This window comes from Sceloporus undulatus, chromosome 1 (assembly GCF_019175285.1).
Source record: "Sceloporus undulatus isolate JIND9_A2432 ecotype Alabama chromosome 1, SceUnd_v1.1, whole genome shotgun sequence".
Classification (NCBI taxonomy): Eukaryota; Metazoa; Chordata; class Lepidosauria; order Squamata; family Phrynosomatidae; genus Sceloporus; species Sceloporus undulatus.
In genome coordinates, this window is record NC_056522.1 from 375,147,068 (window position 1) to 375,172,904 (window position 25,837).

General features: G+C 42.4%; 1 protein-coding gene across 5 annotated transcripts; it reads left to right on the forward strand.

The window, feature by feature from the left end:
• Positions 1-80: 80 nt before the first annotated feature.
• Positions 81-25,211, forward strand: AP5M1 (adaptor related protein complex 5 subunit mu 1). 5 transcript variants are annotated; one of them, XM_042445206.1, is made up of 9 exons: positions 81-197; positions 1,481-1,708; positions 11,527-12,175; positions 14,552-14,779; positions 17,987-18,126; positions 20,178-20,263; positions 21,569-21,684; positions 23,418-23,514; positions 25,004-25,211. In XM_042445206.1, exons 2-9 carry the CDS (start codon positions 1,641-1,643, stop codon positions 25,084-25,086), a joined length of 1,467 nt encoding a protein of 488 aa, XP_042301140.1. In that variant the 5' UTR covers positions 81-197; positions 1,481-1,640; the 3' UTR covers positions 25,087-25,211. The 5 variants fall into 5 exon arrangements, 4 of the variants coding, with proteins under 4 accessions (XP_042301140.1, XP_042301142.1, XP_042301141.1 ...); XM_042445208.1 differs by having other exon boundaries at positions 88-197; positions 1,523-1,708; XM_042445207.1 differs by having other exon boundaries at positions 120-320; positions 1,522-1,708.
• Positions 25,212-25,837: the final 626 nt, after the last annotated feature.

Genomic DNA, 25,837 nt, shown 5'->3' on the forward strand with positions numbered 1-25,837 from the left:
CCGCCCCAGGCCTCCTCCATGGCCGCCCCAGACAGCCTCGGCCCTCGAGCAGCAGCAGCAGCAGGCCTCAGCTCCGCCTCTTCCTCCCCGGCCGGAGCAGGCCCAGAGGCCGGCGGCTCCTCCTCCTCTTCCCAGGCAGGCGGCGGCGGCAGGCAGGGAGCGAGGCCTTCTTCAATGGAGACTACTGCCGCCGCCCGGTAGGCCCCGAGCCTCAGGGCCGCGAAGGCGGAGGAGGAGGCCCTGTCAGGCTGAGGGCTCCAGCCCCGAGGAGGGCGCCACGTTTTAGGGGTTTATTCCCACGAAGCGAAGGGGGCTTTGTGTGGTGTGTTTCTACCCCATGATGAAGGGTGCTTTTGGGGTGCATTTCTAAGGTTTGTTGCACCTCTCAGGCTGCATTTTAGGGTGGTTATTCCCAGTCCCTCCTGGGGGGGGCTTTGAGGGTGCATTTCTAGTGGCTTTCTTCACCCCTTGAGAGGGGCTTTGGTGGCCTTACCTATCAGCCTAAGGGACTTGGGGTCCTATTTTAGGGGGGGTTATTCAGGCTAAAGGGGGGGGGCGTGTCAGCCTTATGATCCATTTTTAGGAGGTTTATTTACCCCCATGAAGAGGGCCTTTGGGGTCTGACTAGGACTTTGGGATGTATTTTAATCGGGGGTTTAAGGGGGGGCTCTGGGGGTCCCGCCTGTCAGCCTAAGGAACTTAGGAGCGAGTTCTGAGTGGGGAAGAAGGAGCTGGTGGTGCATTCAGCCCCAGAGGAGGGGATTGGATACATGATATTTGAGGGTGTGAGAAGGGAAAACTAACACTTGGCCAAAGGAGTCATGGGCTGCATTTCCCTCCCCAAAGAGGTGAAATTGTGGGCCCAGGGCTCCTGCTGGGAGGGGAGGAATAAGGGCAGGAATCCCCCTCTTGATCAGAGCCTTTGGGTCAAGGTGTGTGTTTGGTGAAGGGGAGGCAGACTCCATGGTCTCAGATTTCGGGGTGGGAGCCCTATGTATTGCAGAAAGAGAGGGGAGCTATAGGGGCATCTGCTGCAGGACAGGGTCGTTGTTTCTGAATTTGGGGCCTATAGTCCCTTGTTTCTAAACACACTCTTTTTGTTTCTAAAAGCAAGGGGGTGCTAGCTTCAGCAAAGGCTAGGCCTGGTAGCTGAAAACCTTGCTTGCTGCAAAGTATTTGGGGAGAGGGTCCCCAACTTAATGCTAGGACCCCAACCCAAGGGCTTCTTGCTTTGGGGAGCAGGAGGAAGCCAATCTGCAAAACAGGGTTTTGTTTTTGTTTTGCTTAGAGTGTTAACTCTCTGCAATGGGGGGATAGGTCTATGTTTGGGGGGAAAGAGTTGGGGGGCTACTAGGCATCCAGTCGACCCCCAGACCAGGACAGGAGTATAACTGAAGGGATATAATTGTGCCCTGACCAGTAAGATAAATTCCGTGTAGCAATAAGAGGATCAGTGGATCTGTTTATAATTCTGGTTTAGAAATAAAAGGATCAGTGGAGCTGTCTGTCCATCCTAAATCAGGTCTTAGTCCTGGCCTCAAGGAGGAGAAAGAACTGGTGAGGATCACCCACAAAGATGATCTTCTTGGCTGTGAGACTGTCATGGACGTCGTGATGCTGTCACTCCTTAGCAGCCTGCAATGGCTTTGAGGGGATTGTGGCTCATCGGCCACGAACAAGGGGCACATGGCACTGTGCTCTTTTCCAGGTAATGGATTGTGCTGTCTGTTTCAACCTTTATGAGATCACTGTTCTGTAGTCCCCAAAAGGACTGGAATCCTGGGGTGGTTTTCCTACCTGTATCTCTCCATGTGATGAAGCAGAATAGCTGGAATGTCACTCAGGCCCAAAGCACATCGCAGAAATAATCCAGTTTGAGACCACTTTAACTGCCCTGACTCAGTGCTAGGAAACCCTGGGTATTGTAATTTATTATGACACCAGAGCTGTCTGACAGAGAAGGCTCAATGTCTCACAAAACTACAGTTCCCAGAATTCTCTAGCATTGAGCCAGGGCAGTTAAAGCAGTCTCAAACTGGATTATTTGTGTAGTGTGTCTTGGACCATAGTGAGCATCAACCACTATTTAGTGGTGGGACCATAGCTCAGTGGTAGAGCATGTGCTTTACATGCAGATAGTATTCCACCTGGAATACTGTGTCCAGTTCAGGGCACCACAATTTGAAAAGGATGTGGAGAAACTGGAGCGTGTCCAAAGGAGGGTGACTAAAATGGTGACAGGTCTGGAAATCATGTCCTGTGAGGAACGACTTAGGGATCTGGGGATGTTTAGCCTGCAGAAGAGACAGTTAAGCGGTAATATGATAGCCCTGTTTAAATACTTAAAGGGATGTCATATTGTTTTCTGCTGCTCCAGAGAACAGGACCCAGAACAATGGATGCAAGCTGCAGGAAAAGAGATTCCACCTCAACATTAGGAAGAACTTCTTGACAATAAGGGCTGTTCGACAGTGAAACACACTACTTCCTCAGAGTGTAGTGGAATCTTCCTCTTTGGAGGTCTTTAAACAGAGGCTGGATGGCCATCTGTCGGGGATGCTTTGATTGTGATTTCCTGCATGGCAGGGGGTTGGACTGGATGGCCCTTGCAGTCTCTTCCAACTCTATGATTCTGTGCAAGGCTTGTGTGATCCAGTTAATTCATTTCACAGATATATGTTGTTGGTTTTCAAGCATGAATTTACCCAAACATCTTGAACTGTTCTCCATTCTTGTGGTTTAGGAACCTGTCCCTGGTCTTTCTTTGTTATTTCTACCTCTGGCACCAAGTTTTCTATTATAGAAATAATGTCCTAGAACTTAACGGCTGTTTGTACAATACAACTGTTTGTATGTTTGTACAATACAGTTTCCTCTTGGATTGCTAGTATGACATAAAGGCTCTAAAGATGACCCAACTAGGTTGAAGTATTCTGTACCAGAGGAGTCCAGTAACAGGGACTTCTGTTATGATTTCATGTCATGACCCTTGAGCCGAGACATCTGAAAACACAGCACAGATAACATACAGATGTCCCTTTGCTTAAAATAATTGTTCTTCCACAAATTTACACTATTGTAATTTCCAGGTGCTGCAGTTCTCTGACACAGAGGTCTCTGTATTTCCTTGAACTACAGATCTCAAGATGCTACAAGGGGGAAGGCATAATAATTGGAATTATGTTAAAATCAGTGTGTCAGAGGTACCATATATACTCGACTATAAGCTGACCTCATGTATGAGTTGAGGGCAGGTTTGGGGCCAAAGTTATGGATTTTTATATGACCCATGGATAAGTCAAGGGTAAAACATAGGGACATGTAACAAAGGATCTAAATGACGAAGCAAAGGAAAACAATGCCAAAGAACTTACAAAATTCCAGGAATCATAGCTTTGTGTTCACTTTAAAGGTTGGATGGATGAGAGAATAGAGGGAGGTCAGTGCTTCCAGGACAAATTACACCCTTTCCATTCAACAAGGGATGCTTCCCTTTTTAAAAAATGAAAGTTAAAGTATAGTACCTACATTGACCCATGGATAAGTCAATTCAGGTTTTTTGGGTCATTTTGACCAAAATTTGTAGACTTCTACATGAGTATATACAGTAGCTAGTTAAAAAAGCAAATTGACCAGCCTGTTGGATATATGATAATGTTAGTGGTTTGAGCATTGGACTATTACTGGAGACTAGGGCGTTTATCAGACGAGCTCAGATCTGGGGCTTCTGCAGATTGGGCCATTCGCATTGACATGATAATGAGAATGTATTTTCATACCTGGTTGCTGTTACGTTACCCTTCCGGACTGACGGGGAATCAAATTGAAGGAAGTCACGTGATGCGGATTCAGGCAAAGCGGAGTGAATGCAAATTGTAGTTCCACACCGGTGCATAACATGGGGGTTCCAACGATTCGAATTGGGACCCTTGCACATGCCCAATGGGGCCCTGAAGGCATCCTGAACCTTTGCACTTCCGGGGGCAAAAAGGGAGCCTGCCTCCGCTTTCATGCGATTGTTAGCCTCATGTCAATGACAGCTTCCCTTTTTTTCTTTCTCCCTTCTAGTTTCCCATCCCTGGCAGCAAAATTCAATGTCAGAGCTCCATCCTCCTGTCATTCAATTGCCTTCTCTTAGGTTGCATCCACACCGGGGAGATAATCCAGTTTAACTCCAGTTTAACTGTCCTGGCTCAGTGCTATGGAATTCTGGGAGTTCTCTGTAGCAGTTGCCTTCTCTTATCATGATCGGGGCAAATCCAGGGAGGGATAGAGGTCAGAGCATTCCCTCCCCTTCATCCGAGAATGAGAAAGAGGAGGAGGAGAGGAAAGAGCCGAAGGAGGAATGCAAAAAAGGGGAATCTGACAGGAGGCAAAAGGGTGACAAGAGGCAAAAAGGGAGTGACTGACGGGGTCAATTCAGGGCAGGTCAGAGAGTCAGAGCAAGGCAAGGCTCTGGTCTCCAGCAGGGAACTTTCCCTTTGGTTTTTATTTTATTTTTTTAATTATTTTTCTCTGTCCATTCACATATTTTTTGCAATGGGTAGATCTATATTACATTCTGGATAACACGTCAATGCGAATTGCCCAATCCGCAGAAGCCCCAGATCTCAGCTGCAGAAACCCTGTCTGATAAACGCCTAGGTTTTGAATCCCCACTTGGCCATAAAATCCACTGGGTGACCTTGGATTTCAGTCTCTCAGAGGATGGCAATGTCAAACCCCCTGTGAAAAACACTTGCCAAGAAAACCCCATATTAGGTTTGCCTTAGGCTGGGTCACCATAAGTTGAAAATGACAAAAACAACAACAACAGCTTTGGCATGATGACGAAGAGGCCACAGGGAGCTTTCTCACTTGGTATATACAGTATAGCCTTTAGACCACTTGCCCCTTCTGTGGTGCTTTATTATCCATAATGTGCTCATTTTGCTGTGTCCTGGAGTTTGTGTTGTTTAAGTACAGAGGAGATAGCAAGGAATATCTAGGTCCAAAACACACTGCAGAAATCATCCAGTTTGAGACCGCTTGTACTGCCTTTGCTCAATGCTAGGGAATTCTGGGAACTGTAGTTTTGTGAGACATTTAGCCTCTTGTCAGAGAGCCCTAGGGCCAGAATAAACTACAATTCCTAGGATTCCTTGGCACTCAGCCAGGGCAGTTAAAGCGATCTCAAAATGGATTATTTCTGCAGTGTGTTTTGAACAGTGTTGCCCCAAAGATATTCCCCGAAATGTTTTACCAAATTCTCAAATCCCTGGAATTCCCCAATATTTATTATTATTATTCAATCAAAATCCCCAGAAAGAAATTAATTAAATTCCCCAGATTTTGGGGAAATTGGCAATACTGGTTTCGAACCCTAGTCAGCCCTGCAGACAGCAAACTCCTCAACGGAGCTAATGCAGTGCTACAAACAAGAACTATCAGCTCAGCCCGTTTGAATGGTTGAGCTGTATAGTTTAAATCAAAGTCTCCAAACTTTGGTTTGCTGAGTCAGTTTTTTTTCTAATTTGCTGCCAGCAGCTAGATCCACATGTCACACCTGAGTTTAACAATGAAAAAAAAAGGCCTTCCTTAATGGAGTCCCCTTCCTGTTTCTGCATGAGTCACAAGAAGCAAGCACAGAGTCAGATGCAGCTGACAGCCTGTCCCTGGGGATAGGTAAATCTCTAGAACAAATGTATCATTCAGTTTAGCAGAACTATCTTCTGCTGCAGGCTGAATGAGTGGGGGGACCTTAAGATTAGTGACTTGCGCAAAGTCACAACAACCAGCAGCCTATCATAAGGGAAAGCATAATTCTGCATCTCAGTAGTGTATGGTTTATTCAGTTGTGCCCAATGCAAGAGGCTGATTGTGAGAAAATGAGGCCAGAGCAGTGACTCATGCAGAGACACAGCAGGCAGTCTTGCACAGGGTGGCAGTAATTGTTCTGTGTAAATTTCCACTCGCACTTAATGGGCAGGACTAGCACCCATCTGCTCACTCTTCCCCTTCTGCCACCCCAGCAAGTAAAATAAAATGAACTGTGTAATGAATGGGAATTTTAGGTTAATGACGACAAGTTTAAAATGATTTAATTAGTGCAGCACACACAAACCCAATTTAGTGCAAAATATGACAGCCAGGCTGGTCGCAGGAAAAACTAGGAGTGACCGAATAACACCTGTCCTAAAATCTCTTCACTGGCTGCCTATTAGTTTCCAGACACAGTACAAGGTGTTGGTTATAACCTTTAAAGCCCTACATGTCTTGGGTCCAACCTATTTGAGGGATCGCCTACTCCCATATAATCCGCCCCACACACTCAGGTCCTCTGGGAGGAATCTGTTGCAGCCTTTAAAAACCAGACTAACTGCTACCTCCCAGAAGGCCTTCTCTGCAATTGCTCCCAGATTATGGAACGACCTGCTGGACGAGATCCGTCAAATTGCCAGCTTAGACAGCTTTAAAAAAGTTCTCAAAACGGATCTCTTCCGGCAGGCCTTTCCTGAATAAAAGTGTCTGGCCACAGAATGATCGCCACTCACATCATGTATTAGCCCACCACTCTGTCTTCGTTATATTTTTATTGTGTTATTAATAGATATTTTAATCTCCAGTTTTAATTGTATCATATTTAATCCTGTTTTAAGGGGGGAATTTGGGATATAATGTTGAATGTGGATATTTTAATGTGTTGTGAGCCACTTTGATTGTCTCATCACATAAAAGCAGGATAAAAATAAAAGATTTATTTATTTATTTTTAGAAACTACTTCTCTAAAGGGATGCTCAGGACAGGAGGTTCCCTCTCTTGACTGCACCACCTTTTTCCAGGCATCCAGAGAGACATGTTGTGCATTTCATACAGAGGCTTCTCAAAATCAAGCTTCTGTATGATGACTTGGAGGTTGTGCAGACTGCCCCTAAGGGGCGGCCTGCAGCCGCGTCCAGATATGCTGGATTGGGACCATGGCAACCGCACACCACGGCCACGATCTGGCCTTTCCAGGGTGCAAAAAGGAACCACAAAAGGCGTGACAGCCACAGTACCATGGCTTTATGGTGCTCCTTTGGCGCTGCATCATGTGGTGCAGTGCGCAGCATCACACTGGCCTTCCAGCAGAGCTGGGGCATGCTTCATATGGATGCCACACCCCAACTCTGCCCCCAGGCCGCCTTTTCCTGCTGGTATGTACAGTTCCTTGATTCAGGAATAGTGGAACCAGTGGCCGTCCAGATGTTGCTGGATTGCGGCTCGTATCAGTCCTAGTCAGTCAGTATAGCCAATGGTGAGGAATTGCAGATATCAGACAGATATCCCCAGCCCAGGCTGATATAATCCATAAACAGAACCAAATGATCACACACTTTATTGTTGTTAACTGCCCTCAAGTTGATCCCAACTCACAGTGATCCTGTGGATGAGACATCTCCAAGACCCCCTTTCCTCCACTGCTCTGCTTAGGTCCTGTAAATTCATACCCATGACCTTCCTAATAAAGTTTATCCATCTGGTGTTTAGTCTTCATCTCTTTCTTCTACCCTCCACCTTTCCTAGCAATATTGTCTTCTCAAATGTGTTGTGCCTTCTTGTGATGTGACCAAAGTATGACATCCTCAACTTGATCGTCTTGGCTTCTAGGGGTATTTCAGGCTTGATTTGTTCAAGGACCAATTGGTCTGTCCTTTTGGCTGTCCACTGCACCCTCAGCAACTTTCTCCAGCACCACATCTCAAATACATTTATTTTCCCTCCATCTGCTTTCTTTACTGAGCTCTCACATCCATACATGGTGATGGGGAATACAATGGCTTGTACGATTTTAACTTCAGTTCTTTAGTATATCTTTTCTCTTTAGGATCTTGTTTAGCTCTTTCATATGCCCTTCCCATTCCTAGTCTTTATCTGATTTCCTGTCTGCAGTTCTCTTTCTGATCTGCGTTTGATCCAAGGTACAGGGATTCTGTAACTATTTTATTTCCTCATTTCTGTAGGTTGAATATAGGATCTCTATGGTCATCACACTCTACTTCTCTGTTATATTTGAGTTGGGTGCCTTCACCACATACAGAAAGCCCACAAAAATCCAATTATCAGGACCTAACCTCTTCTCTCAAGCAGCAGAGTCTCATTCTCACCTTGCTCTGTACCTCTGAAATTTAGCACAAGAACAGGGTCAGTTCCCCTACCTGGAGCTGGGGAAGAGACTGGGGGATGTTTCGTGCAATTGCTGCACATTTCTAACTTTCCAAGAGCTTCCCAAAGTTAGTGCTACTGCGAGAATGGTCCCTGCCCCCTCCTCAGCATCAAGGCTGGAAGGAAAGCATAAGCTCATTGAATGACTGATTGATTTTATTTCTGTCTCAGGACCCTTTGCAGGACCCAGCAAATTAAAACAATGTACAGCTAAAAATCCTATTATACAATTAAAAAAAATAAATTATTATTATTATTAACCTTTATTTATATAGCGCTGTAAATTTACTGTATGAAATTTAAATAAACAATTCTATTAAAATCTCATTTTTTAAAAAAGATAAAAGCAGGCACACCCCATTAAAAAAAGCCTTCTGCCACATGAGATAAGAGCCAAAGGCCTGCACAAGTTAAAAGGTTTTTGCCTGCCATTTGAAACTGACCCCGTTCCCACAGCCTAGAAGCAGCTACCAAGGAGGGTCTCTCCCATGTCCTCACCAAATGCGTCTGAAGTCATGATGAGACCAAGAGAAAACTCTTACCCAAAAATCTCAAAACATGGGTAGGCTCATACAGGGAGAAAAGGAAGCAGGGCAACACCCAATAGCAGCAAACAAAATTGTAGACCCCAGACCCATTTTTCTGAGTTTGTTATTGTAGGCATGGAAAATATACCACCCACTGGGGGAAAAATGGCATGATGGTGTCTTAGATCAGGCACTGAGTTAAGCAGTCTGCATGCTAAACAGTGTCTGTTGTCTGGCTCTGATATCAGGCGGCTGTTCTCCTACCATGCCTTGGAGTCTGGGTCCTTTGTAACTGAATAATTTTCTAGCTCTTTGTATCGCAGAAGGTAATTGAGACCCTTCCCAATAAACCATACATATATGGCATAAGTGTGCCATGTTGATTCCTAATCATATTTAGCCCCCTCAAAAGGTGTGTGTGTGTATGGAGGGAAAGGCTGCTTCTCTGTGCTATGAACCCTGCAGTATGCAAAGACCAAGTGAATGTGTGAACAAGAACATGTTCTTTCAGCCGCAGATCTACACTGCTCTGGAGACATAGGAGAGCATTTTCTGAGTCAATTCATTGGTCTGTCTATCTCAGTATTGCCAGCAGCTGTCTAGGGTTTAAGACAGTAATATTCACAGTCAGGAATTGAACCAGAGACATTTTCCATGTAAAGCCCAGACTATCTGAAAGACCCTATCTCCCCATATCAACCAGCAAGGGTCCTAAGGAGAAGGCTATCTCTACCTCCCACCACCATGACAGACTTGTTTGGTGAGGACACAAGAGAAAAAGCCTACTCAGTGGCTGCTCCCACTCCGCAGGAGGCTAGGCTTTCCCCCTCCCTACTTTTCTTTTGCCAGCAAACAAAGAGTTTTTTGTTTAAATGGGCTTTTAATGTGTAAGCAGTGGAGCTTTGTACTAGAACTTTTCTTTGTCCATCTTTAACTTCTGGATGTCTTTTAAATAACTGTGCAGTTTTATGTGGTGATTTCAATTTTTAAATTTTTTTATTTAATTTTATTGTGACTTTTTTAAATGGACAATTGTGTCCCAATTGTGGGGGCAAAGCACAATATAAATAGTAGTAGTAGTAGAAGTAGTAGTAGACAACTCTGCCTGAGAACCTCCTTGGGTCCCACTCTGGGGGCAACATGGTATACAAATGAAATAAAAATAAATGAATAACTATTCACTGATCTAGAGCCCATCAGGTGAATACTGGGATAATTGAAGAGAGAATCATAAAGAGACTATAATCTGTATACAAACTGTGATGGTGGTTATCAAGGTACAGTATAACAAAAAATTGTAGTTTGCATTGTAGACTTGGGAGCACTTCAGCCATCCTTCCGCCAAAAAGGGAATTAAAGACAACAAATAAAAACCTTCCACCATGCCAGGCTCAAACATCGATTCTACATAGTGCCAATTATCCCCTTTTGTTCTTTCCTACTGTACTTTAAAATGACACTGTCAACTTGACATTTTGGAATTAAATTAATTTTTTGGGTGGGAACCTAATTTCTGACAGTGGAGTCTTTTTAAAATAATTGCTGTACAACATAGTAGTTAAATCCATTTGTTTAAAAAAAAATTACAGTTTTTCTCTCCTCCCGTTGCTATTACAAGGGTTTGGTGTTTCTTTTACACCTCTGAACAAGGAGAGAATTAAGCGTAAGACTGTGGTTAATAATTTATTTATTTTATTTCAAGGATTTATATCCTACCTTTCTCCCACAATGGGATTCAAGGCAGGAGAGCTGAGAGTCTACCAGTCTCAGCAGACAAACACATGTTATTGTTTCTCAGATTCAGAAGGGAAGGTGAAGAACATTGGCTTAAGGTCCCAGTGATTTGCCTGTTTTATTGATAATAAGTTGGTAAACAATCAAGGCTCTTTGGTTTCCAGGAATTTGGGATCATGACCTCAGGGATCACTGAGTGCTTAGAGGGGCCAGTTCCCTTTGGCATACATAATACTATTGGGAGAAGCCTCTTGGTGTCTTCTGCATGCATACATTCCCCTTTGGAAGCAGCTGGACATTTTTGTCCAATGAGGAATCTCTACATTCAGGTCAGGGTTATGGAGATAGGCTGACTCATGGATGTATATCCCCCATTTGGCTATGCATTCTGCTGCCCATTTGCAGTTGCGACTCTGTTGTGCAAAGTTGTCATGTAATATGGGTGTGTGGGGCACAAAGGTGTGTGTGTGTTGTGTGCCATCAAGTTGTTTCTGACCTATGGCGGGCCTAGGGCAAACCTATAACGGGGTCTTCTTACAAGATTTGTTCAGAGGAGGTTTGCCATTGCCTTCCCTTGAGGTTGAGAGCATATGACTTGCCCAAGGACACCAGTGGGTTTTGTGACCGAGCAGGAAACACAAAGGTGTATGTTACACAATACCCGTATGTGCCAGTGAAGTCCTCACAGGGAGGCCTGTATGTAGAATGAACTGATCCATGCTGTAGTTTCCCCTCGTAATAAGATTCAGAAAACTGCTGCAAAAAAGAACCATGGGTGCATTCAGACCTCTCTGTGGACTGGCAATCTCTCAAGTAACAGCATACAGTATTGGGAAGCTGGAAAGTGGAAATTAATCTGAATTTGGCAAACCAGATTGTAGTGTCATCACACTGTAGGATTAACTCTATATGCCATGTCATCTAGTATGGTGGCAGACAGATGTGAAGTGAACTTCTCCAGACAGGAGTTGTGACTTGAGGCCAGTTCTGAGCAGTCAGTGATAGTGTTTAATCTGCTGAATCATTATCTGAGCCATGGAATGTTAATGTTGCTCCTGTCCTTCTGTTTCTGTGTGGCAGGCGTTACCCCACTGTTGAAAAGCGAGCAAAATTCTTCAATGGGCCAAGTTATGTGCCCGTACCAGAAGATGGCCCTTTCCTCAAAGCATTGCTTTTTGAACTGAGGCTGACAGATGGAGACCAACATTTTGTCGAGCGAAGGGATGGCTGTTCCCAAATCAACAAGACTTCTGTCTATGCCTTGCAGGCTGAAGGAGGAGACCTCTGGCCTGTGGTGGCCTTCCAGAAGAGTGGATTGATTTATGTTGCCCTCCCATTGGTTGAACAATCTGTAAGTCCCCGTCCACCTCTCTTCAACATCAGCGGGATCTCTCAGGCTTTTGATCTACTGTCAGGACTGCTGGCTTTCATGAGCTCTGGTCAGAAAAGTGAAGCAGAGAGAAACATCAAGACCGACCAGCTCCCAGGCTTGCTTATGCAGGCCTGTCCTCTGGGTACCCCACTAGATACAAATCTGAACAGTCCATTGTTGGAAAACATTCATGCTGCTCCAAGTAGCCACCCTCACAAACCACCAGCTTGGAGAACCAGCACATACAAGGGAAAGCCTCACGTTAATGTCTGTATCACTGAAAAAGTCAAGTCTGTGCAATATGACAAAAGGGATGTGGCTGACATGTGGCAGGTTTACGGAACTGTAACTTGCAAGGTGAGACAATTTTCAGTGCAAATCTCTCTAACCTATTTGACACATGAATGCACCTGGAAAAGCAAAAATTCAGCTCATTTTTATCTTGGTATATGGGGAAGCTGAACTTAATATTTTTAATGCTTCAGCATGTCTTAGAGGGGATACTGCTTTTTTTAGATTTGTGAATTAAACCAAAATGGAAAATCTCACTTTACGGTTATGCTCTTGCATACCTTGCTCCTCGTTTTGCTGGCTTAAATAAGAGTTGAAAGATGCTGCTACAAATATTTTATCATTTCTGTATCGCCTTTCACTGTACAGTTTTCAGCTGGCAACCCTCATGTTATTTATTATTTATCCTTATAATAGCTTTGTGAGATAGGTTAAGCTGAGAGACAGTAACTCAGTGCAGACATCGAATCATAGTTAAATAAGCTTAACTGTGGCTTGCCTTTGTATCAGAATAGACAGACTCTTATGTTTACTAGTTGTGATCAGCCAACATTCTTTGAACTGTGTTTGCAAACTATGGTTCATGCTAAACTGGCATTTTATCTGAATTATCAAGTTCCCATCAGCCCTAGCCAGAATAACCAATGCTTAGAGTTATTATTATTAGAGTTGTGTTATTCAAAGAAAAGTGTGGGGACTGGGTCTCCCTCACCCCTGTGTCAGCTGTTCCTTAAAAGTTGGGGGAATTTGCTTAGCTCAAGGAGGCTAGTGAAAGGCTGGGCAACTTGAGGATTGTTACCACAACAGTACTAACTGAGGAGAACTCCACGCCTGGGTGAATTAAGAAGGTTTTTATGCAGAAATATGCAAGAGTGCAATCAAACACATGATAGTAATTCAGACAGACACACCATACAGAACTAATCAAAGCTTAGCAGATAGCAGATTTTTAGCAATAACAATAGCAACTTCATTTATATACTGCTTCATACCACCTAAGCAGTATCTAAGCTGTTTACAACTGTAAACTAATTGCCCCCAACAAGCTGGGTACTCATTTTAGAGACCATGGAAGGATGCAAGCCTAAGTCAAGCCTAAGCCCTGGCTGGTATTGAACTCAAGACCTTATGGTTTGTGATCGAGTGGCTGCAGTACAGGCATTTAACCACTGTGTCATCAGGGTTGTAGAGGACAATATTTACCTGTCCTAAAGTGCAGGCCATGAAAAGCAGGAAGTGGCTCAGATGAAGTCTGAGAGTGACACAGTGAATACTGTCTGTGCACATGAGAGGACTAGGTTTGGGACTGATACTTATACTGTATCTGAGATCCTAGCCTCAAGGGGTGCTAGGTGCTATCTTGCCATATAACAAAGACCTGATGGTCTATCCATGAATCAACAGTGGGATTCTGGATGGATTGATGGCTTTAATTTCAGAGTTACAAAAACAGTGATTGGATTAGGACAATCCCAAGATGAATGATAGGTAGGTTGGCTGAGAACATAGCAGGGGGTAGGTAGCAAGCATTGGCTTACTTGTCTTGGTGCAGTGAGTCTTCCCTCATTTTTTTTTGTTTGTTGTTGTTGTTGTGCAAGAGGATATTCAGGGACCCTGGGGTTGGAGAGCAAGGAGTGATCAGCACACCCATTCAGCTGTTGTCTTGGTATTAACTAGGTTGTTCCACATGTCTTCAGGCCTCCATGTCCTTCCCATGGGAAATCCATCTGATGTTCCTAAAGTCATTGTGACCTCTCAAAAACATGCCTGGACCCAGATATGAAAGTATGAAAACATGCAGACCCCAAATAGGGTGCAGAGATGCAGGGTACAAATAACAGTTGTACTCCAAACAAATTCTGGAGCACCTTGTTTTTTATCTAGGAAGCCTCACAGCTTGAAACTGGAAAGTGTGTCATGGAGCTTCCCTGTCATACACCTTCAGGGCTAACCCTCTGCAGCCTTCTCTATTTTGAGCTATAAAAAACAAAGCTAGGGCTCCTGTCAGGTTTGCCCCTGAAAAAAGATCCCAAAGTTTGCCATTATCCCTGTTTCAAAAGATGCCAGCCTAGGAAACTGTGGACTATTCCAGCATTCTGACCCAAGACTGAGCAAAGTGCAGCCCTTCAGATGTTGTTGGGAGTTGCAATCTAACCGCATCTGGAAAGCCACATCTCTCCTAGACCTGGGTTGTTCTGTTGGACTGGGATTTGGTTCTCCAGTTTCAAATCTCCACTGAACCATGAGAGCCAGTGGGTGACTTTGGGCCAGTCACTCTCTGTCATTTGGCTTGACCTACCTCATAGGGTTCATGGGGTAAAATAGGGAGAACCATGTATGCCACTGCAAGCTCATTGGAGAGGTGGGATATAAATATATAAATAAGTAAGGACATAAATGTATAAATAAAAATGTTTTGATGTCCTGTTGTTGTTTTTGAAGTGTGATATAGAAGGCACTGCTCCCAATGTGACTGTCGGCTTGAACCTCCCTGCCAATGGCTCTCCTCTCCAAGATATTTTGGTTCATCCTTGTGTTACATCCCTTGACTCTGCTGTCCTGACGTCCAGTAGTGTTGACATCATAGATGACTCAGCTTTCAGTGGACCTTACAAATTTCCTTTAATACCTCCTCCAGACCTGTTCAATCTCTGTTTTTATACTTCCCAGGTAAAGCAGTGTGATAAGATTTTTATATGCCTTGATATGTCCTTTACCTCTTTGTTACCGAATGTCCCTGGTCATTGACACCTCCCTGCTTTCACCCTTTACACATTTTCTCTCAGTGTACAAAGGCTAGGGTCCCAAATGTCTTCCTCTAATTAATTCAGTGTATTAGTTAGTGTGTTTGTCTTTGCCTATAATTTCTAGAATTCATTAAGACAGAGACTTCTGTGATAACAAAAAGGCAATAACTTTTTTGAATAACGTTTAGTAAGAAAGTAGCTTAGGTAAAATAATTTATCTTAGTGTGGTTATTTTAAAATAACAGTTGCAGGCTTCTCACAGTTTCCTCTTTACTTTCAAATACACTTCCTTATCTAGTCAGAATCCTTATCAGACTGTACTGAGACCCTTTGTCTCTCTTCCCAGTTTCTCCTACTGGTTTGTCAGAATACCTTTCTGACTTCCTCTAAGGCCCAGTCAGATTCTCTCTCTGACCCTCTCTCAAGATCTCTCCCTCAGGGACTCAATTCGAACCTCCCCCTGAACCTCTACTGAAGTCACTCACTCCTGCTTTTATATCCTCTCCTTCCCTTGTATTATTATTATTATTATTATTATTATTATTATTATTATTATTATTATTATGCTTCATTTATATAATGCTGTAGATTTGTAGTCCTTCTCTCACAGTCTGCTTGAACTGTGATTGACTGTCAGGAAACCAAGTGTGCCCATTGAGTCTGTCACAGGCAGTGTGATGGGTCATTTTAACCAGGCAGGACCAGCATCAGAAGACCAGCATGGTAAATAGTTCCCTTAGGCCTGTTAAAGACTGCCAAAATAAAGCTGCTTCGGGTCTCTTTGGAGGTATGCTATTTAAATGATGCATGGGTCCTAAGAGTCCGGAGGTCGCACCAAAGCCACACTCCATTCCTAAGCACTGAAGTGCAGCTTTTGGTGCAGCTTCCGGATTCTTAGGATGCATGCATCATTTAAATAGCATATCTCCAAAGAGACCCGAAGCAGCTTTATTTTGGCAGTCTGTAACAGGCCAAAGTCAACAACTCAGAAGGGAGCCTACTTCTGAAAGCTACTGGCCTCACATCTCTTGCTTGCTGTTACTGCCTGTAGGCTTACTTGCCCGCTCATCACAGCTAGGATGAGCAAATGAGTGGCAGTAGCATCAGAAACAAGGAGTAGTTGACAAGGAATGGTGTTGAGGAGAATGAGAGCCTTGCCCCAGTGCCCCTGCAGCCAGTGCTTTAATTAACATGCTTTTGAACCCACTCCGAGTGAACACTGGGCACTATCTTATCCCCATCACTGCTTAGCATTTAGAACTGACAGGGTGAACCTTTGGCTCTTTTGATGTTTTGGACTAGAACTTCCACACTCCTGTGCCATTGACCATGTTGACAGGGGCATCTGGGAGCTGAGGTCCAAAGCAGCTGGAAGACCAAAGTTTCCCTTCTCTTGATCTGGAAATGCAGATACTGAACAACTCAGCTGCTAAGATGAGATTTTCCCAACTTCATTTGGCAATTAACTAGTTGTAAGAAAGTGTTTTCATATGGCATATGTGTGCATATTAATTATTTGTAATTGTGTTTTTGAAATAATTTTATATTATTTTTAAATGACACAGTATTCTTCTTGTCATTTACCTTACCTTCTGACCAAGATTCCCAACTCCTCCTAAGAATGGGATTTCATGTGAGTCCACGTCTACCAGACGTAGCAAGAAGATATTTGCAGTCTTCTCAATTAGTTTACTAATCTCTAAATCTAATTGATTTAGAAATCTTTAATGCAAATATTTTATTTATTTATGTAACTTATATCTGTGGTGTGGTGGCCTGACTGTTAGGACTAGGACTCTAGACAGAGACCAGGGTTCAATTTCCCAGCTCAGCCATGAAACCCATTGGGTGGCCTTGGGCAAATCACAGACTCTCAGCCTCAGGGGAAAGCAATGGCAAACCTACTCTAAGCAAATCTTGCCAAGAAAACCCCATGATAGGGTTGCCTTAGGGTCACCATAAATTGGAACAAGGAAGGTACACAATAACAACTTATATCCTACCTTTTGTCCAACAGGAGACCCAAGATGGCTTGCAACAAGGTTGTAAATAACAACTAAAAACCTGATGATATTTTTTTAAAAAAAATTAAACTAGCTAACATGTTCTTTTATAAAACCCTGTATTCTCTGCCACCTCCATGGTAGGGAGGAGAGAGAGCATTTTCAAGGCCTTTTAGCCAGCTTGGTTTATAGGAAGGGATGTGGATCATCTTAAAAAGGTCACCAAGGAGTAACTGTCCACTGATATTTTATCACATGACCTACTATAAAGTGAGGAGGAGGAGGGTTGAATGGGAAGATGAACAGAGGATTTTTACACATTTTTTTATTTTAATTTAATTTAGAATACTTACATCCATGTCCCCAGAGGCTTTCAAAGAGGCTTACAAAAGATTCTTAAAATAAAATCACACTGAAAACTAGTACAGGAACATAAATTACATGGCGTCCATACAGAAGCAAGATTATTCAGGCAGCATACGCTTAACAGGCTTGTGAAGGATCAAGCAACAAAGAAATGTCTGCCTGACCCACTCCCTATGTCAAAATATTTGTTTGAAAAGAAGTATTTAATGGATATGGAATTTGCATGCCTGCTCATCTTTTTCTGATTTTCAGGTACAAAAGACAAAATGGCCACCATGCCTATCTGTAGAATAATTTGGCCTCTTATAACAATGGAAGGATCCCTCTTCAATTTTGGGATGTTGATAGGCATCTCTAAGTAAGCAATGGCCCTTCAGCTCATTACATGCTTTGAATGTGGCACTGGGTGAGATTTTGGCCTTCATCCTAGAAATGTTTACAGCACCCTGCTGATCAGTGGTTTAGAGAATCTAGCTTGCAAATGAGTTGTTAATTCCTATTTTCCATCTGAATTAAGCACTCTCTGCCTAATTATCTTACTGTTTAGCAATCGGAGAGTTTATATCTGACATCTGGAAGCTGTCATCCCATTTTAATTTATTTCATTTTAGAATCTGCACTCTTATCACACACCTCCAAAGAAGCCCTGGGGTAGCTCATAGAATAACCAAAACCAGAAACCAACCGTCGATTAAAACAAACAGACATACATTAAAATGATCTTAAAGTAGCAATATTAAAGTATTCAATTTTCTGCCTAGGTCCCTGTTCCTCCTATTTTGGGATTTTACCAGTTGAAAGAAGAAGAATCACAATGGAAGTTCACCATTCACTTGAAGCTCCATGAGAGCATGAAAAATGCTTTTGAATACTGTGAAGCCCGTGTTCCCTTTTTCAACAGGTGAGAATAACATCTTCTTCCACTCTTTCCTGTGAGTAGTATTTCAAGAAACACCACAGCAAGGGTGTTTCTTTTGGGCTGGGTGGAGGTGAAAGCTGTTACTGGAGATAATCTTGAAAATCTCCCTTTGTAAAAACCAGTTCTCAACAGCAGAGGCAACCCAGCTAACAGAGAGAAGGAAATATCATATCTGATTCTCCTGGACTGCCCTTTTTTCTGGCAATTCATCTTTTAAATAGATCACAAGTGGGCCCTTGCTTTGCACAAAATGGATGTAACACCCCTGTGTTTACCTCTGAGAATAAGAAAAAAAAAACATGAGGAATTGATGCCAAACTAATAATCAATGCAAAATTAAGCCCAGAAAACTAGCACCCACATCAACCAACATATTGATATCTTGTGAATCTTAAATAAACGAATAATACAAAAAACATTCACATTCATGTGCCAGTTTTCTGGGCTTAATTTTGCATTGATTATTAGGCTGGCATCACCTCCTCGTGTTTTCCCCCCTTGATTTGTTTAACATCTGTAAATATCTCCTTTTCAAACTAGCAGTGGATGTCCATCAACATCTGGGTTTGTTTTTTGGAAGTACTTGTGGTCTCTAGGGAGTCTGTAGCAGAAAATTACCCCCAGGCCTGATGAATTAGTTCCCTGGACCTAATTATCCTTCTTAACTGTCAGCCAGCTTTCATACAAGTTCACCTATAGCAATAGCAATAGCAAGTACATTCTATACCACTTATCAATGCACTTAAGCACCCCCTAAGCGATTTACAATGTGTAAGCCAATTGCCCCCAACAAGCTGGGTACTCATTTTAGCAACCTCGGAAGGATGCCAGGCTCAGTTGACCCTGAGCTAGTATTGAATTCACACCCTTGTGGTTTGTGAGTGAGTGGCTGCAGTATAGGCATTTAACCACTGTACCATCAGGGCTCTACTGAGACAGAGCTTGTCCTCTGGTCCTAGAATCATAAAGCTGGAAGGGTAGTCTCATGGGTTATCAAGTTCAACCCCCTTCTTAATTCAGAAAATCCAGCTAGACCATCCCGACAGGTAGCTGTCCAGCCTCTATTTGAAGACGTCCACAGAAAGAGACCCCACCATCTCTTGGTTTTATTGAAAAGTTCCTTCTATCAAAATCTACCCTTTTGTAATTTAAACCTGATCCTACGCTCTGGAGCAGCAGAGAACAAACCTACCACCTTCCTCTCTGTGACAGTCCTTGAGATATGTAAAGAGTGCAGTCATGTCACCTTTTGTCTTCTTTTCGCCAAGCTGAACAAGCCCAGCTTCTTCAACCTCTCCTCATATGTTCTGTTCTCCATACCTCTTATCATCCTTGTTGCCTCTCTGTGAACCTGCTCCAACTTGTCTGTATCCCTAAAATGAGGTGCCCAGAACTGAACAAATTACTCCAGATGAGGCCTGACCAGCACAGATATAGCGGGATTATTACTTCCCTTGCCAAATAAATGATGTGTCTTTTAATGCAGGCTAAAATTGCATTTGCCTTCTTTGCTGCAGCATCACACTGCTGGCTCATGTTCAGTTTATGATCAACAATAATCCCAAGATCTTTTTTACATGTAGTACTACTGAACCATTATCGATGGTATAGCTGTGTATTTGTGGCCTAAATGAAGTGGCCTTTACCAACCCAAGAAGCAGGAGAGTGTTTGGCCCAAGGAGGCCCACATCTGAGTGGACTTTCTGTTTGAGCTGGGGCCATTATTGTTGTTTTCTTAATATTTGAGTGTAGTCCAGTCCAGGTATGATGCCAGGGATTGTCCACATGTGCTTAATCAGACAGGTCCCTATAGATTCACTGTTACAACACCTAGAACTATTTACTCTAGGGAAGTGAGAGAGGCTACATTTTAGGCATCATTCATCCCTTACCTCACTCAGTAAACCACTAATTCCCATTGAGTACACTGTATAGAGAAAGAGGGTGGTATTGCCTCATCTGTTGTTGAACAAAGCAGGTCCAGGTATTGGCTGCTGTGACATTTCCATGATTTGCTTTTCTCTTGGTAACAGGGGACCCATTACACACTTGGAATATAAAGTCAGCTATGGCCAACTTGAAGTGTCAAAAGAGAAAAGCTTACTGGTTTGGATCATAGGTAAATCAAAACTCCCTCCCTCCCTCCCTTTCTTTGTTTTATTTCAAGGATGAAGCAGGACAGCTTATGGAGCTTGCCTGGAAGGAACTGCCTTACTTTGACCAAGGGGGTTTTATTAATTTATTTAATGAATTTGTATACCACTTAACCATACTTGAAACAGTATTTCAAAAACGGTGTCCCAGAGATAGGCGAGATCTTCATTTCTTTTCTCAGTGTCAACAAGCACTTCTTTTATGTCTCTATTGTCAAACTGATGGCCCGGAGTATGGACAGTGAGCCCAGGAGCTGCGTGACGCCAACATGTTTCCTTTGGCCAAGTTCATGTAATATGTGGATAACAATACTGATTTCTTCAAAAGAACATTACAAGGAAGGCTTGTAAGGGAAAGATATAGTTGTAAAGGGCAAGATTTATTGCTATTCTTCCTCCCATCAGCCCATCCCGTTTTTTCCTCCTTACCCAGGGACTTTAGAGAAATTCTGTTACTGTGTAGTTAATAGCAGATCAGCCTTTCTGTGCAGGAAGTAATACAACCCACTTCCTACTGCATTACTCAACCACCGTTCTTCTTTCAACTATCTGCAAATCACATATGGATTCAGATGAGCGCCAAAGCTTCCCTAAAGTTATGCCCCTGGCATTGGGCGTCTGAGATTTTGGCTCTGTAGCCATTGACTCTGGCCTGCAGTTGCGTCACCCAATCCAGTTTTTAGTCCGATCGAGAGTTGACTTATTAAATCAGTGAGACTCAAGTGTGCTGCTTTAACTGCCATAGCTCAATAGTATGGAATTGTGGGATGTGTATATTTAGCCTTCTCTGTCAGAGAGCTCTGGTGCCACCACAGATTACAAATCACAGGATTCCATAGCATTGAACCATGGCTGCTAAAGCAATGTCAAACTGCATTATTTCTGCAAAGCAGATGCAGCCTTACTTAAGTTCGCATTGACTCAACAGGCCTGCCTGGAAGAAGACAAGCCCTCCCTTCATCCGCCATCTTGAGGGAGAGAGAGACAGGCTAGCTCCAACAGGCCTCCGAGGGAGAGCACATTTCCTGGACTTTTTCCCTACCCTACTGTCATTCCCTTCTCCTTTTGTGTCTTGTCTTTTTTAGATTGTAAGCCTGAGGGCACGGAAATGTCTAATTTACAAATTGTAAGCCGCTCTGATAGCCTTGGCTGAAGAGCGGGGTATAAATAAATATTATTATTTATTATTATTAGTCTAGCTGATACAGACAATTGGAATTAGGCTGTGATTATGCCATATAATTCTGAAATTATCTTTATCTCTTTGAAAGGGCAAAAGTTTCCCAAAATGTTGGAAATTTCCCTCACCGGAACTGTCACTTTTGGTCCAGCAAGTCAGGAGCAGCCTGTTGAGCCTGTGTGTACCGGAGGCACTGCCTATGTCAAAGTAAGCATTCATCTCCGAAAGAAGCTGAAGCAGCTGAAACTTAAGCTGCATCCACACTGCTGAAATAATACAGTTTGACACCACTTTAACTGCCATGGCACAGTGCTATGCAGTTCTAGGAATTGTAGTTTTGTGAGACATTTAGCCTTCTCTGTCAGAGAGCTGTGGTGCTGCAATAAGCTACAGTTCCCAGAATTCCATAGCATTGAGCCATGGCAGTTAAAGTGATGTCAGCCCAAATTTTTTCTGCAGTACGGATACAGCCTTAGTTGTCCAGCTGCAGAAGCCCCTGGAAAGTAGGCTGTTTCCCAAGAATGAATGTTTTTAGGTACTCCTTTTTGTTTCTTCTGACTGTGGAGATCTTAGAGCTGTAGTCTTAAAAATTAGCTTTTCCAATGTTTAGCTTTCAGTTGCTGCAAGAAGTAACCAAAAGAGACAAAAACCAGACAGCACTCAATAGAATCCACAGGAAGGGTCAAAGAGATGTCTCAAAGTGCTCAATTAATGGCTGCTTTACTATAGAGAAAGACCAATGCATTTTGGCTTCTGCATACTTTTATAGCCTTCTTCGGGGGATAAAACAGAAAAAAATAGAAATGGAAATATAAAAGAACTGCACATAATTATATGACAAAACATACGTAATAATACATAAGAAAAATCATTTTCATATTTGTCCCAGTACTGACTGGGGCCTGTATGTTCAGATTTGAAATTTGACTGCAGAAATTTCTGAAGCATATTTTATGTGTTTATGTAGCCTCTGAAGAAGACAATAAAATATATACAGATAAAGCATCCTTCTACTGATCACTTGGAGTCATCTCTCCAGCTTTTCCTATGTGAGAGGTACGCCATCACAAGAACACACCTCATAGATAGGCCTTTACACCCAGTACATTTGGAAATTATTGGCCAAACTTCTGCTGGGAACTTATGTCTTCATAAGTGGACTAAGGTCTGCAGGGATTAGAATTGGGCAGTTCATTAAAATCTGTATCCAGTAAAGGGCTGCTGTTATATTACTTCACAGAGAAGCCAGCAAAATGACTGATGAGCAATGAAGACCAGTGCACAACAGTCCCCTTCTGCACTGGGACACCAGATAGGAAGTGCCAACATGCATCAGGACACTTGCTGATGTCCTGTTACACATCTTTGCAATTCACTAACAGGGTTTCTTCACATCTCTGCTACATAGCTAAGTATGCATAAAGTTATGTAACATTCACCATGATAGAGGTTTCCAACCATCATTTGCAAGGGGGAGAAATTTCTTACATTGATTACTAAGTAAAAACTAATCACAGAAATTGGCCTGGTCCAGTTTCCTTACTGTTGGGAGTTTCCTTACACTGGAAGTCTGGAATGATGACTCTCTTTTTTTTGTCCCAGCTATACAGTAGCAACCAGACTGCAACCTACTCCACCCTTATAGCCAGGGGTGCAGAATTGTGTGGCTGCCATTGTGCAGATGGAGAAAGGGCACTGTGAAAGGAGATTATTATTATTATTCCACCCTTTCCCCAAAGAGCAGTTTACAAGATTAAGAACAGTACTATTTAAAAAAATCCACTTAATCAGTCCATTTAACTTTACTGCAGCTTTATTGTTGTTTGCTGCTGCTCTTCAGGTACAAAAATCACATGTAAATTGACAGTCTATTTTTTTTCTCCCTCTGTGGTACTGAAAATTCATGTGTGTGCCTCTTTTTTCTGCTTGATCATCTTTAGCTTTATTTTAGAATCCTGGACTTCACATTGACTGGATGTTACACTGACCAGCATTCTATCCAGGTCTTTTCCTCCGGAAAGCCAAAGATCAGCACAGGTGAGCAGGTGCTCTCACTGATAGTTTGAACTAAAACAAAATGTTTTTAAGGAATATATAATATGGCCAGGGAACTTGGCATGCAGAGTTGATTGTAAATTTCTAAATGAAATGTTTTAAGTAACATTTTACTATGCCTTACATAAAAATATATTTTTTAAAAGAGATATTAAATATTTATGATTGGAACAGGTATAGTTCCCCATCCCAGCCTCATTAGACTGAGGAATTGAGGGTCCCTTGTCAGTTAATCTTTATCTATCTGGAGGTCCCTTTTCTCACCTTCTTGTCACCTTGGCATCTATCTAAATAGAGTTAGCATCAACACTCCGAATAAGCTTTCTTAAGTATTGGAATCACACAATATTTACATGGGAAAATGAGCAGGACCTCTGTTAGTCTTTTGGGCTATTTATTATATGTAGTCATACATACACAAACATATACACTCCTCTTGAGCCAGCATGGAATAGTAGTTTGAATGTTCAACTATGACTCTGGAGCCTCAGAGGAAGGCAAAGGCAAACCTCCTCCGAACAAATCTTGCCAAGAAAATAATAATAAATGTAATAAATTTTCTTTCTTTCTCTTCTCTAGGCTCGAGGCCTTATTGGGGTGTTTTTCTATGTTTTTAATAGTTTTTCATTTTTAAGTTAGTATGTTTTTAATGGGAGCCAGTGTGACGTAGTAGTTTGAGCATTGTACTATGACTCTAGGTACCAAGTTTCGATTCCCAGCTCAGTCACAGTCTCTCAGCCTCAGGTGAAGGCAGTGGCAAACCTCTGAACAAATCCTGCCAAGAAAACACTATTATAGGTTTATCTTAGGATCGTCATAAGTTGAAAGTGACTTGAAGTCACAGAACTACAAAACACTCCCCTTAGGAAGAAACATAGACATTTCAATGCCTAGACATATTGCTTTCATTATATTACATTACAAGTAAAGCATCTTACATTAATTAAATAATAATATATGGCAGATAAAATGTTACACTCTCATAAGGACTGAATCTGTAGATCTTCTGCTTTTCCTTAGCAGGCATCTCTGCCTTTACACATAGAGGAATTTAAGCTTTATATCTGTTACTCACAGGCATCCAAGTGGTGATAAAAAGGACCTTCAAAGAGATGCAGATTAGCTGACAATGGACCCTCAATCTAAAGATATGGGGGGCACTGTTGTCTCAGGTGGCACCCCAGATGGGAATGCCAAGAGGAGACAAAAGCCAGGCAACTTGAATGTCTGTTTAGATTTTACCACTGGTCACAAGTTGGACACCCAGGTGACCAGAAGGTGATAAAAGGGACCCTCAGATAGATACAGATTGGCTGATAAATGACAAAGATTGTTCATTGTAATGAGATGGGGTGAGGAACAGTGCTTGTTTCACAATTTTACATATATGTAGTTGACTTCTTTGTACCTTTCATGTATTTAAAGTAATGTCTGTGAGCTCATTTTCTCTTTCCCTTTCTTATAATTTTAGCTCGAGAGGTGCTTGCTTCAGATTACTACATCTGGAACTCTAAAGCCCCTGCACCTGTGGTGTATAGAACATTACTTTTCTAATTTCTCTTCACCTTTGTACCAGAAAGGAAAAAATACATTTCTTGAAATATTTTAACCTATGTATTTACAACTTGAGGAGAAAACAACCAATTCAATAAAAACGTATATATTGTAATTCTTTGAAACGCCTACTTTCCGCACTGTTTTGGATAGGACATGGCTATATAAGCACTGTTATTTAATCCTTAGATAACCAAAATTGAAATGATATACCATATACACTCAACTATAAGTCAACCTCATATATAAGTCAAAGGCAGGTTTGGGGGTCAAGAGTATAGATTTTGCCATGACCCGTGGATAAGTTGAGGGTAAAACTTGGAGGCTCTTTCAGTGTGAGTATGTGTGCCCACGGCAAGAAGCTTTTTAATTGAGGCTTTTTGTTTCAGCTTTCATTTCATCCTTCACTCCCCAAACAGCAGCAGGATGGGCAGGAAAGGGACTCTGGTTGTTTTTTAAAAGCAATTAATCACCCAGGACTTTCTGCTTTGCTCAAAAGAGAAAGAAACTGCTCTTCTGGCTGTATGGGGAAAGCTGAAAGAGCTGCTATCACATTACCATACTGACCTGTAAATAGGTCGACCTGGGATTTAGGGGTCAATTTTTGAGCATAAATTTCTTGACTTATAGATAAGCATATATGGCAAATTCTGCTTTTTTTAGATTTATTTATGTACTCAATTTATATGCCACTTTTCCCCAAGTCACAATGTGGATTAAACAAAGTATGATTAGAAACGTAATACATAAT

Excerpts from the sequence above, each read along its gene's own strand:
- AP5M1 (XM_042445206.1), top strand. The coding sequence starts at position 1,641 with ATGGCTTTGAGGGGATTGTGGCTCATCGGCCACGAACAAGGGGCACAT. Across the intron at positions 1,709-11,526 it reads GGCACTGTGCTCTTTTCCAG|GCGTTACCCCACTGTTGAAA; the intron begins GTAATGGATTGT and ends TCTGTGTGGCAG. Across the intron at positions 21,685-23,417 it reads GAGGCACTGCCTATGTCAAA|CTTTATTTTAGAATCCTGGA; the intron begins GTAAGCATTCAT and ends GATCATCTTTAG.